The following is a 14,236-nucleotide window of genomic DNA, read 5'->3' as shown; positions in this document are numbered from 1 at the left end:
CCACCACCACCATCACCATCATTATCACCATCATCACCATGACCACCACTATCATCACCATCATTATCACTCATCACTATCATCACCTCCACCACTATCACCATCATCATCACCACCATCATCGCCACCACCCCCATCCACTATCATCACCACCATCCACTGTCATCACCACTATCATTATCACTCCACCACCATCATCACCATCCCATCACCACACCACCACCACCATCATCATCACTAACATTATCACCACCACCACCATCATCACCACCATCACCACCATCATCACCATCACCACCATCATCACCATCATCATTATCACCCCATCATCATCATCATCACCATCACCATCTTCATCACCACCATCCTATCACCATCATCATCCCACTTATCACCCCATCACCATCACCACCATTATCATCACCACCATCATCACCAACCTTTTCATAATCACTCCCACCATCATTGTCATATTGCCATCACTGTCACTATCATTAACCATAACCATTAGCAATGACATCATCACCATCATCTTCAGTCTTCATTACCACCATCATCGCCACCATTGTCATCATCATCACCATCGCTCACTATTTGTCAGATAATGCCACAAAAGCTTTACATAAGCTCGTTCATTCAATCCTCACAACTGTCCTGTAAAGTGAAAATATCCCCATTTTGCAGATGAAAAACTTGAGGCTCAAAGAGGGTAAAGCAATTGTCCAAGAGCGTACAACTAGTAAGCAGAAGAAGGAAGGTTATCCAAGACTTGTCAGATAGTCTGAACTCTTACCCACTGCTCCAAGCTGCCTCCTTTGGCATAGAATGCCAAGATGAAAAGGACCTCCGAGACCAAACAAGTTCACTTCATCATCCTTTTTTCAAATAAAATCTTAAATGTAAAGTAGATGAGAAAGGGGAGCCTCCAGTCTTTTAAACCTCCCTTGACTTCGTATACTCTGAAGCTTACTGCCCTGTTTCTTCACACCCCCACCCTTCACAGGCAGATGTCAAAAAAAGAAGTCTCACCTCTCCTCCTCCCACTCACACCTCCATCCACCTAAAGCATCAGCCTTTGCTAATATGACCCTCACATCTCTAGGTCTAACGGGAACATGCAGTCCTCAGTTTCTTGGCCTCTCGGGGCACAGAAGTTCCCTCCCTCCTTCCTTAAACTCGCTCCTCTCCGGCTTCTATGGCAATGCCACGTTCTGGCTTTTTGTTTCCTTTGTCCTACTTCTTTGGCTGCCGCTTCTCAATCATCCTGAGGACTGCATCCCCTACTGTTCACTATGCTCACTAACTGGATCCCTTTCCTTTGCACCAGCTCACTGAAACACACCACTTGCTCTGAGCTACAGAACTCTGAACCCGGTTGTGTTCTTGGCTTCTCCACCGAGATGACTCAAAAGCTCCCCCAAACCAGAATGTCCAAAACCTCATGCAGTACTGTCCCCATCCCCACCCCAGCTGTGGTGGACATCACCAAGTAACGGTTCCACAGTCAGAGGCCCAGGTCACCCGTGGCACTTCCTTTCCCTCGCATGCCCCCACGTCTGACCCAGCACCGAGGGCTGTTGACTGGCCTTCATATCCCAGAAGCTGTCCACTTCTGCCCAGTCCACAGCCACGCCGCCCTCATCTCTCAGCTGTATTATGCCATCGCCTCCCAGCTGGTCCTGCCACATCCCATCCCGGCCACTCTACTGCGGTCTCTCCAAAACCCAGAACAATTCACATCTCTCCCTGCTTAAAATACCTCAACGTTGCCCATCACCCATATGAGAAAGAGCCACAGCCTCATCAGGTCATCGAGGCTCAGGGTTGTCCTCTCCTTGCAGCCTTGCCTCACAGGATGTCATCCCTCAATCTCCACACCCCTGCCCCGCAGGCCTCCCTGCAGTCTCTGGAATGGGAGGTGTGTTCTCCCCTCAGGGCCTTTGCATATACTATTCCGGCCTCCTGGGGCTCTGCTCTTCTCTGCCCCCTTCCCCTGGTTAATTCCAACTCATCCTTCAGAACCCTGTACGAATGTTGCTTCTTCAGAGAACACTTCCCGGAGACCCTGCCCCTCAGTTCAAAGCACTGTGCACCCTTCTTTTGCAGCAGGAGTCACAGTTTCTAGTCATACATGTGGATAATTAGTGACTCCCAGAGAGATGACAGGCCCTTGACGACGAGCATCCTTCCTGCTTTTGTTCACCTGATACAGTGCCTGGTGTGGACTCTTAATTAACATTCGTTGAATGAAGATGGGGAAGGGCGGGGACCCTTTCAGAGCCCCGGACTGTGGTCCTCATGTGCTTTCATAGGCTCTTGGTGTTCCATGAAACACACTTTGGAAACTGCCCTTCCCAGGTGGAGGATAAGGTTTACAGGGCTGGGCTCCCTAGGATCTCACAGCTGGTGACGGAGAAAAGCAGGGGACGTCCCAGGAACCCTGGCTCCTCATCCAGGACTCTTTCCCCTGCCCTATGCAGTCCCCCTGAGCCCAGAACTTCCATGCCCATCTCTCAGAACTCTCATGTCCCATGCACCACATGAAGGAATCTCATGTACATCTCCAAACCACCCTAGGTGCTTCCCACCATAAAGCCCACATTACAGATAAGGAGGCTGAGGCTCAGAGAGGCTGAGTGCCGGCCACAGTCGTGCAGCTGCCTGCTGAGTGCCAGTGCTCAGGTTCCAACCCTGGCCGCTGGGATCCAAGTCCAAGTCGAGATCCTCCTCCCATTTCCCATCCAGCAGATCCACAGGCTGCCCTTTGGAAGAGGGATCAGGACAGTGCTTGCCTCAGAAGTCGAGCCCCACCCTCCTGGCTCAGGGACTTGGCAAACTCTGCCCATAGCAGTGGGTTTCAGCCCACAGACCACGCTTCCAAAGGGACTCCTTTGTGAAGAAGTGGGAGAGATGGGCAGGGTTGGGGCCAGCTTAGAGACAAGTAGCCTGGAACTGAAGAGCCTAACAGTTGAAAGAACATTTACAATAAACTGTGGCCTATTTAATTAAAATTGCTTATTAAAATGAATTCAAGCAAAAGCAGCTCTTCAAAATCAACACAAGAAACAGCAATCAGGCTGCACAGGGCGATGGAGGAGGAATCCAGTTTCCCAGACCGAGCACTGTTGCGGACTGGTCTCACTGCCCACAGTATTTCCTTCCCTCCCCAACCTCACCAGGGCTCTCTGTGGCACAGTGTGCTCCTGTCAACTTTGGGCTCGGCCACGTGACTGACCTTGGCCAACAGAATGTGAGTGGAAGCTGCAGCATGGAAGTGAAGAGATGAGGCAGTGAGAGGAGGCAAGTTTCGGCCAGAACCCCCGGCATTCTGCCATTCACCAGGAGAACAGAGTGGCTGGGGAGTCGCTGGGTCCAGAGTGGGAGACCCATGGTGCCCGAGTCCAACCCGCAGCTGAGCACAGCCACTCCAGCCCCATGCCCACTCCTACACACCCTCAAATGAGAAAAACAAGTGTTGCTTGAGATTTGGGGGGTGTTTGTTACGCGGTCTTATCACAGTATTACTGCAGCAATACTGACTAATACAACCACTTCCCAGCTATGTCTCCTTGGGCAAGTTGCCTCACCTCTCTGACCTCTATTCTCCCATCTGTCACAATAATACCTATGTCACTGGTTCTGAAACCACAGCCATCTTCACATCATGTTGAAGGGTTTTTTTTTTTTTTTTGCTTTATCTCCCTATAATCCATGTCTTCTTCACTTAATGCTTTTCTTTAAACAAACTTTGTTTCTAAAAATCTAAATGTGACTTCAGCCTCATGCTAAGCAATTATGCCAAAGAGATGGTATTTCAATATTTTAAAAATAATTTTTTAAAATTGGTGCCTATAAAACCATGTTGTTTATTGAGCCATCTTGGGTAGCCCCGGTGGCACACATGGTGTGCTCTGTAAAACGGTGACCTGTGTCCTAGGGCTGCGGTGAGAATGAAATCCAATGGCACCCTGGGCAGATGGCCTCGAACACACTGAGCACTTGTGATGCTGGTGATGAGGAGGGGACCTCACAGTCTACGTTCCTAAGGCAGGGGCCAGCGTCACTCACTGATCATCGTGGTCCCGCCCACCAGGGCCGCCCTGGTCCCTTGGAAGAAGTCATCAGCGGCAGTCATCCCCTGGGAGGGCTTCTGCAGGTACGTGTTGACATCGATACCTCCGGGAATAACCATCCGCCCGTTGGCTTCAATGGTCTTCACTCCACCAGGAACGATTAAGTTCTCTCCTATTTGTCTGGAGGCAAACAACAGAGACAGCCTTGGTTCTTAACGGAAAAGTAGAATGGGCAGTCAACCCACAGCTTCAGTTCTGTTAAATAAACATTTCCGAGCTAGGCCCTTCACAAGGCCCTAGGTAGACAGAGATAACTCAGGCAGGGCGCATGCCCTCAAGGGGCTCACAGTCTAACAGGAGGTAAGGCAGGTGGGCAGACTGTTAGAGTCCAGTATAGCAGAGAGGGCCAGGGGGCACGAGGAGGTGCCCTTTCATCCAGCCTTGTTATCTGAGAGGGCTGGAGGGGGTGGCAGAGCTCAATCCAACAGAAGTGAGACTAGCATGATGCACACACTGACTGTCACGTCTATTCTGATGTAACAGGTGCCGGAAAACTTCCTCCAGAAGGAGGGCAAATTCCAAATGGCGAAGGAGGAAAAAGAGCCTATGAAAAGAGAAACCAAGCCCCCGGGGATCTCTGTGGGTGACTTATTGATGATGGTGGCTTCTGGTTTTTATTTGCTGGCACCAGAGTCAGGAGGTCCATCAAGGCGCTGGGGGAAGAGGCTCAGCCAGAACCAGGAAAAGGACCCAGCAGCGTCCAAGGTCAAGGTCTGGCTCAGACCATGAGATCTGTGGGTGATTTTTACTTAAAAAAAAAAAAATCCAATTGTTGTGAACTCTTGAGATTGGGCAGTATATTAATTTTCTAAGTCACATGAAACACCAGTAGTAAAGACACAGGAAGATGCTGCTTCAGTGACCAAAAGTGCAGTTCTAGACAGAATCCACAGCCAGGCAGCCAAGACAGCAGCTCCTGCCCTCCTGGGCTCCGGGAAGAAGCTGGGCCAGCAAGCAGATCCCAGCTGGGCCTCCCCCGAAGACGTGGGTGCCACACACTGTCCTCTTAACCCAGGAAATAAACCTAGGACTGCACAGTGCCAGGGACAAGGTGGACACCCAGAAAATGTTACCACACATGTCCACCTCCACCAGGATCACCACCGCCGCTGCTTTTAATAACCAATCCCTTACCTCCAAAATGTCTACCGCCACTGCTTATAACCAATCCCTTACCCCCAGAATGTCCACTGCCACTGCTTATAATATCCCCAGAATGTCCAACTTGACTTAGGGAAATCCTGTCTTCCCCAGTCCCTCTGTTGTCCTCTCCAAACGTGTGGGCTTGCCAACAGCTGAAGGGAAAGGGGTCGGGAAGACACCTGGCCCTTAAAAGGAACAGCAACTGGAGAACAGCGTCTTCTAAGCGCATCATGGCTTCTCTCATTGAATGCTCACAACCAGCTCTAACAGAGGACAGGGTAGCACCCTAAATGCCAACCCAGGCAAAGACCTGGGCGCAGTCCAGTCGGAAGAGCCACTGGCTGTAGACATGCACGTGGTGTGTCTATACACGGGCACGGACCTACGCATGAGTGTCAACAGAATCAAGGCTCAGTCTGATCCAAGCCTGTGACCGAGTCACCATGCTGTGGGGGCCAACAAGTACTCTAATGAGAGGTTCTTTTATTTATTTTTGAGACAGGGTCTCTGTCAGTCAGGCTGGAGTAGAGTAGTGCACGTCATGGCTCACTGCAGCCTCACTTGCTGGGCTCAAAGTGATCCTCCCGCCTCAACCTCCCAAGTAGCTGGAACTACGGGCATGTACCACCATGCCCAGCTAATTTTGTTTTTTAATTTTTTGTAGAGATGGGATCTCCCTTTGTTGCCCAGGCTGATCTTGAACTCCTGGGCTCAAGGGGTCCTCCTGCCTTGGCTTCCCAAAGTGTTTGAGCAAACATGCCTGGCTTTTCTTTCTTTCTTTCTTTTTTTTTTTTTTTTAAGAAATCGCACATTTCCTGAGCAGCCTGGTTGGCCACAGTCCTAAGATGCTTAATGTTCAGCAATGAGTGCCATCTCTGCAGCCAGGGGCTCTTTCTTACCAGGCACAATCACAGCCTCTTAACAAACCCTCTCTGGTCTCCCGCCAGCAGCCCTGTGAGGTAGGAGGTATTCCTATTTTGCAAAAGAGGACAACACAACTCAGAGAGGTGTAGTGACTCATCCAAGGTCACCCAGCAAGTCAGTGATGGGCCTGGATTTAAGCCCAGGTCTCCTCAAGACTAATAGCAGAGCTCTGACCAGCAGGCTTTACTGCTGCCCTGCCTCCCGTGTATAGAAGCCAGATTCTCCCTGAACTGGGATTAAACTAAACGGGACTCACTGAATGGTGCTCAATAGCAACGTGCTTGAAAGGGAAAGAGGAGAGAGGAAGCTCAGCTGAGTGAATGAGACAGACGCCCCTCCCCCAACACCATCACCCCACGGTGCAGAAGAAATTCTCAACCACCGGCACCTGATTCACCAAGGCTAAGTGAATTAAATGGAAACCCCGATGAATCATAATCCAATGAATCACGACAGCTGAACGGCTCTTAAGAAAACTTGGCAAATGGCCACAAAATTAAAGGATTCTTGGGGTTTAATTAAAGTGGAAATAATTGTGCCTCTGCGTGCCAGGTGGTCCCTGGCTCTTCCACACCTACCCTTCTCCGCCTGCAGGATGCACATTCAGAATAAACACCCGGAGGCCGTGTGAACACTTGGTCACTGTCACTTGCTCAGCTTCACAAGGCCAGAGGAGAACTGCCGACACTCAGAGAGCTTCTCAGCAACGGATTCAAGTAAAAGGGGTTTATGACCAAGAGGGGCTGACAGATAATGAATTTAGGGAAACTGCAGATTTCCTCAACAGCCAGGGTAGCCGGAGTCCTAGGACTCTTGATGTTCATACATACAGCAGGCACTTAATGAATGCAGCTCAACCCATGGCCACTTGCTCCATCTGTATACCCGCTGGGATTGCAGGCCCTCTACAAGGGGGCCTGGCCCGGGAAGGACGGGCGTGGATGTGGTCAGATCAAAGCAGCAGGTGGTGTGTGGGATGGGGGAGCCCACGAGATCATTCTAAGGGTCATTTTACCTTTCAGGCTTCAGAAGCCCAGAGCCCCCCACACAAAGGGGTGTTCCCTCAGAGTTGCTTTCTCTATATCTAAGCCATGGTTGAGTTAGAAAACCTCGTTTTTTGACACATGCTGACACCCTTCCCCACCCCCATCGGCCTTCCTAACCATTCAGGATCCAGGTGCCCTGCAGCTGACAGGAGCATCCTCACCACCTGATGGCCAATATTCATTTGTTTATGCTTTCCCTGAATTGGCGCTCCAGGACCTACTCCGCAGGCCTGGGCTGGGCCCCAGGGTGGGGGCCATGAGGCAAGGCCCTGGTCAAGGAGCAATGCAGTGTGACGAGGGCTGCAACAGACAGCAGCTCACAGGCTCTGGGGACAGAGGGATGCATCCCACACCATCTTGGGGTCAAGGAAGGCTTCCTGGAGGAGGAGTCGCATGAGCTGGGAACCACAAGGACAAACATGAGATGAGGGGAAGGCAGAGGGGCAGGGAGAAAAGGTGTTCCAGGCAGGGGACTGATGGGTGCAAGGCTCTGAGGTGACAGCAGCCTGGCAAGTCCTGTGAGTCCCAAGTTTCCATTATGGCCGGAAGAGCAAGCAAGGAATGAAGCCAGAGGAGGGGAGGCCCGAGCTGGACTTGAAATGGTCAAAGTTTAGGACTAGAATTGGGGGGTGAGCTGGGGGGAGGCAGGGAGGGCTCAACTGTTCTGGGTACCCCTCTTCGCTGGGTGATTTGCATATGTAGTCTCTTTCAATGCCCCCAATACTCCACAGCCCCTTTCCCCCAGCCTCCTCCTCCTCCTCCTCCTCCATCATCATCCCCAAAGCCCACACAGGCCCCAGGATGATTCTGTTAATGGTATCAATCCCTTTCTGCCTTCCCCTAGCTCCAATTCCCCTCTGCCTTTCCTTCTTGTGCCACCCACTCATGCTGGATCCTGAAACAGTGTCCTTCTCTCCTCTTCCAGATTTCAAGGGAAGAGGCTGAGCACCCAGCAAATCCAGGGTACAACTCACAGAAAGAGAACTGTACCGATCCTCACCCACCAGTAAAATGTTAAGGCCAGGCGGGTGCGGTGGCTCACACCTGTAATCCCAGCACTTCGGAAGGCTGAGGCGGGTGGATCACGAGGTCAGGAGATCGAGACCACCTTGGCCAACATGGTGAAACCCCATCTCTACTAAAATACAAAAAATTAGCCGGGCATAGTGGTGCATGCCTGTAGTCCCAGCTACTCAGGAGGCTGAGGCAGGGGAGTTGATTGAACCGGGAGGCAGAGGTTGTATGTAGTGAGCTGAGATCGCACCACTGTACTCCAGCCTGGACAACAGAGTGAGACTCTGTCTCAAAAAAAAAAAAAAACAAACAAAGAAAAGTGAAGGCCACCTACAGCCCCCTGCCTGGTGTTGTGGACAGAATTTTGTCTCCCAAAAATCATGTTGAAGCCCCAGGCCACCCCCGTGGGACTACCTTTGGAGACGGGGCCTTTAAGAGGTAATTAAGGCTGAATGAGGCCACAAGAGTGGGGCCAGAATCCAACAGGACTGGTGTCCTTAGGAGAAGAGCCCCCAGGAGTGTACACACACACAGAAAGGGCCCGAGGACAGCCAGAAGGTGCTGTCTGCAAGCCAAGGACACAGGCCTCAGGAAGAACCAATCCTGATGGCCGCTTGATCTGGGACTTCCAGCCTCCAGAACTGTGAGAAATAAACTGCCGCTATTTAAACCAGCCAGCCTGTGGCATTCTGTTCCGGCAGCCGGAGCTGGCTAAGACACCTGGGTTGTTGTAAGCAGGACTGAAGAGGGAGCCAATGAGAAGAAAGTAAAGGAAACTCCAGCCCCAACATCTATCTTTTCTTTAAGTGCCAAGGCCGGGCTTGGAAGCCACACATTCCTCCTTCCTCCCTGCTCCCCTCAACCCAATTCCAGAAACTGTGGGTAGGTGGAAGGAAGAGCTGTGAATTCAGTTGTCTTAGGGTGGAATCCGGGCCTTGACCCTAACTCACCCCGTCATATGGGGCCAGGTACCCAGACCCATTGGCCTGCTGCCTCCAAAACCACAAAACAGGAAACATGTCTGCATTTTGCAGCTTTTGTGTGAGCATTGCATGAGAGGAGCTGCCTCAGCTGTGTGGCAGGGAGCCTAGTCCAGGGGGGCACCTGAGAAATGTCAGCCCCTTGTCCACCCGCAGCGTGCACCTCCCCCAACCTCTGTGAGGTCTCTACCCCTGAAACACAGGTACACAGCCCTGTCATTCTAGGGTAGAATGCCAGCCTTCTGTTCCATCTAAAGCCAGGCAGCCTGGTGACACAGGTTTCTTAAAAGGTCTGTTTTGATCAACCCACTTGATAAGTCCATCCTCCAGGTAGACGTCAGCATAAAGGGACTGGTCATCGTTGATGATCCGTCCACCTTTGATGAGGAGTCGGTCACTCTGCAAAGCAAGGCAAAGTATTAAGGATCCTTGGAGAAAAGCCAGGAGAATTTTTTTTCTTTTTAATTTCTAATATAAGAATTATCAAATATTTTCAAAAGTAAAGGCATTTAACTTCCCCCACCCCAGATCCATCACCAGCTTCAATACTTCTCTATCCAACACTTCCCGTTCTCCTTTCACCTTTCTCCCCTCTCACTTTGTTTCGTTTTTGCTGAGATGTTTTAAAACAAAGCCCAAGCACTGTATCTTTCCACCCAGAAATACTTCACTAGCTCTCTCTCACTGCTAACCCACTTCCCGTTTGCCCTGAGAAATAACTGTGGGCAGCAAGATGCACTTTTTTTTCCTAAACAGGAAAGGAGTAAAGACTTTTTAAAGAAACAAAACCAGAATCCGTTATCCCAACGAACCCAATTAATTGGATAACTTCCCTATCAGTCAATAATCAGGCCCTGTTCAATGTTTTTTGATTGTCTCATGGATGTCTTTTTGTAGTTGGAAGGTTTGAATCAAGAGCCATACCAGGCCCCATAGCACACCTGCCTCATCATCTCGGCAGTCTCTGCCAGCATCTGCACTGGCCCCTCCTCCCTTTTGAATGTCATTAATTTGTTGAAGAAACTGGGTCATTTGTAGAACAGGGAGTTATCAAGGTGTTATTAAATATAGTAATGATCAACTGAGAGACATTTTAAAAGATAGTGAAGAGACTAAAAACCCCACTTTCCCAGCACAACTCCCGGTTGACATTCTGATGTCTCCCCACCCTTTTTCCTCTGTTTTCTTCCCCACAGTGCACACATCTGCTCACTCATCCAAGCACCGATCAGCTACCAACTGATGCTCTGAGCTCCAGAGGGGACCAGGCATAGAGCTGGAATCTGCTTTCCGGGGGTTGACAGATGGAGAGACAGATGTTTATCAAGTCATGGCGTATGTGGGGTTGAAGAGGAGAAGACTGGGGACCTGCCATGGAAGCCAAGCAAAGAGGCTGCCAACCTTATCTGGGGGGTTGGGCAGAGAAAGTGCAGACCCAGAAAATAAGTCTAAAAAACAGTCTCTTTATATTTCCTATATCTACACTCTGTATGACTATAGATAGATAAATGGATGTGTCATTAGAGGAAGGCGGAGAGATAAACACACACACACACACACAAACAGGACTGTATTAATATGTCTATGTAAATATTCATGTATTCAGATGATGTTCTCCAAAGGGCGTTTTCAATCCCCCAGCCTATCCTAAGGGCACAGACCTAAGCTTTCAACCCTCTTCTATTTGTCAATGCCATTCCAGAATGGAACTCAGCCATAAACATGTTTATGCATAAACACAAACAAAGCTTCACCATATGGAGTGTTCCGGGCGGAGGGAATGATATGCAAGTCAGAAACCAGAATATTATGGGAACCAAAAAGAACACAATTCTGTCCTTCCTGCACTTTACCATAATCACATCCCAACTTGCCGCACATTCTTCATGACTATGTATATATATATATACATATACATTTTTTTTTTTCTTTTTTTTGAGATGGAGTCTCCCTCTGTCGCCGAGGCTGGAGTGCAGTGGCACGATCTTGCAGACAGGGCCTTTGGCATGAACCTCCACTTCCTGGGTTCATGCCATTCTCCTGCCTCAGCCTCCTGAGTAGCTGGGGCTACAGGGACCCGCCACCATGCCGGGCTAATTTGTTGTAGTTTTGGTAGAGACGGGGTTTCACCGTGTTAGCCAGGATGGTCTCGATCTCCCGACCTCATGATCTGCCTGCCTCGGCCTCCCAAAGTGCTGGGATTACAGGCGTGAGCCGCCGCGCCTGGCCCCCCTTCATGACTCTATTTTTAAAATAATCATAAAATATTCCATCTTAGGGATACATAATAAATTGTTTAATAATTCCCCCATTGTTGGTTACTGAAGTTATTTTCTGGTTTTTACAGTGATATGTATTGCTGCAATGAACATTTTTGTGTACAAAACTCCTGCCTTAGTTTGAATGATTTGTTAGGCAAGGCTCTCAGAAGCTTAACAACTGGGGCAAACAACATAAACCTTATTTACAGCCCTTGATAAAGATGACCAAACTCCTTTCCAAAAGGAGTGCCCCATTCTTTGCATGAAAACACTAAGCACTCTTGTTTATTATTAATATTTGTTAATTTGTGTTCCTTTTCTTTTTTTCTTTTCTTCGAGACAGAGTCTTGCTCTGTCACCCAGGCTGGAGTAAAGTGGCATGATCATAGCTCACTGTATCGGGAGGTGGAGCTTGCAGTAAGGCGAAATTGTGCCACTGCACCCCAGCGAGCGCAGAGCGAGACTCCGCCTCAAAAAAAAAGTAAACTGACAAGAACAACCCACAGTAGGTGGTGCTCTGATAGCAGAGCCTCAATCAAGAACCTGGAGGCAAGCGGTGCATCTGGGAGGTGGTTCCATGGACTGCAGGGAGGGTATCCTGTTCAATAACGAGTGCATATTGACCTGGCTAGCACTGTGGGCAACTAGAGCTTGATCTTGCCAAGGCCACCTGAGGAAGTGCACAGAAGGCACTTCAGTGTTCCCCTGGACCAGGTCCCATGGTCTTACAGCATCGGCCACAATGCCCTGCAAGCCCAGAGAAGAAGAGTTTAACCCAAACTAAGGAATCAGAAACACATCACGCAGTCAGCTGCCCAAAGCTTCTGGCATCAGAATCATATTTCCCTCAGAGTGAAAGCCACGGGCAGCGAGACCCCAGTTCATCTGGAGTCCCAGGATCCTGGCAGTCTTCCTGCTCCCACTTCCTTTGGGCCCTGCTTGATGTTACTTATCTGAGTGCCGTCCCCTCAACTTGCCCTGTTTGGGACAACACACGCCACCATCCCACCAGCTGACCCTACATCCCTTACCCGTTGTATGTATTCACAGTACTTACAGCACATCTGGCAGACTATATATTTCTAGGTCTGTCTAAAATGTGACTTGCCGCACTGGAATCACAGCTTTGGCGTGTTACCCCCTTGGCTGTGCGGGACACAACTCCCCAGGGGACGCATGACACAGGTGTTGGTGGGGACGGCACTGCCTGGAGTTTGCGTAGCACTTGTCTTTACTAGACCGTGAGCTCCACGGAGGCAACGGACTTTGTTTCCTTCACTGCTGCCTCCCCGGCATCTTGGACAGAGCCAGGCTGGCTGGCTGGGTGACGGAACTGATTCTTGACAGATGAATGGGTGAAGATGGAGAGAAAGACGTCACAGCTGGGAGTGGAGGAAAAGCAGTGTGAAAAGGCACATCCTGTTCTTCAGCAGGAGGGTCCCTGGAGGAAGATGCTTCAAGGTAAGTTGCTCCTAGGCCCCACGACCTATCTGTATCCCTAAAAGAGATGTGTGCATCCCCAGGGAGGAAACTCACCAAGCCTCTTGATGGCATTCCGGGACCAACGGGAAAAAGAGGCCCGGGCTCTGCACATCCAGGAAGCACCCAAAAGCTGGCGTGCATGTTTCCCCGGCTCCAGAACAGGAAACATAAGTCACCAGCAGGCTGGTGCATGGGTTCCGGAACACGGCCACCCTGCAGGCACCCGTCTGCCTTGTCACATTTAATAGGGGGCTTTTCAGGCTCAGCCTGAAAGGTGGCATTTTAATGCACTGTGTGCCAGAAGATCGGCCCAACCTGCTATGCTCTTCCTAGAATCACATGGTGGAGCTCGTGTTCAAATTCACTCCCTCCCCAACTACCACCACCAGACACTGCAAGCAGGGGCGCCCAGGGCTCCAAGCCCTTAGTGTCTCTCAGGTGCTGGTCTACTTCCGAAAAAATAAGCCTATAGGAAGCCAAGCGCTGATTCAACCTCGTCATGTTCTTTCTTAAAATTAGTAGTTCCTTTGCCTCTTAAACAAGCATTTTCAAAGCCATGTGCTTCAGAACTCAAGCTCAGAGAGACTTTAGTAGGTACGGGCCCAGACAGGGGTTCCCCAGTGCCGTGAGTTTAGAAATCTCTAGGTTAAGGCTGGGTGCGGTGGCTCACGCCTGTAATCCCAGCACTTTGGGAGGCTGAGGCAGGCGGATCACAAGGTCAGGAGATCGAGATCGAGACCATCCTGGCTAACATGGTGAAACCCTGTCTCTACTAAAAATACATAAAATTAGCTGGGCGTGGTGGCACATGCCTATAGTCGCAGCTACTTGGGAGGCTGAGGCAGGAGAATGGCGTGAACCCAGGAGGCGGAGTTTGCAGTGAGCGGAGATCACACCACTGCACTCCAGCCTGGGTGACAGAGTGAGACTCCGCCCCCCACCCCCACCAAAAAAAAAAAAAAGAAATCTGTGGGTTAAGCGGAAGCAATGATGTCTTTATGACAGAACTTTTCAGATCCTTGCCTCTGCTGATATTTGATATGGATATTCCAGAGGAGAATTGAGTTGATATCTTTTCCAAACTCAGGTCTCTTTGTGGTGTGGAAAATCTGAAGAGAAACTTTCCCACAGAAGAGACCGTAGGAAACGGGCTTTGAAGGAGTTACGTGCTTTGTGGCCATGTGCACTGAACGGTCTGTGCGGAATATTAGGTCTGATTCCACCTCGCATGGAAATGAGCTCCACAGACAGGT

At 50.1% G+C, this 14,236-nt stretch overlaps 1 protein-coding gene across 1 annotated transcript in view; it reads right to left on the bottom strand.

Annotated features, from left to right (window-relative positions):
* The window catches only part of CRMP1 (collapsin response mediator protein 1), a 68,356-nt gene that overhangs the window by 35,413 nt on the left and 18,707 nt on the right, over positions 1 to 14,236 (bottom strand). The window contains exons 2-3 of the mRNA XM_011935449.1: positions 9,551 to 9,639; positions 4,069 to 4,253 (exon numbers count right to left, since the gene is read on the bottom strand). Of these exons, the coding sequence (XP_011790839.1) occupies positions 4,069 to 4,253; positions 9,551 to 9,639 (274 nt within the window). The remainder of the gene's footprint in view (positions 1 to 4,068; positions 4,254 to 9,550; positions 9,640 to 14,236) is intronic.

This window comes from Colobus angolensis, unplaced genomic scaffold (genome assembly GCF_000951035.1).
Source record: "Colobus angolensis palliatus isolate OR3802 unplaced genomic scaffold, Cang.pa_1.0 Scaffold143, whole genome shotgun sequence".
Classification (NCBI taxonomy): Eukaryota; Metazoa; Chordata; class Mammalia; order Primates; family Cercopithecidae; genus Colobus; species Colobus angolensis.
Note: the sequence above shows the minus strand (reverse complement) of the source record. Positions and strands in the feature narration are given on the sequence as shown.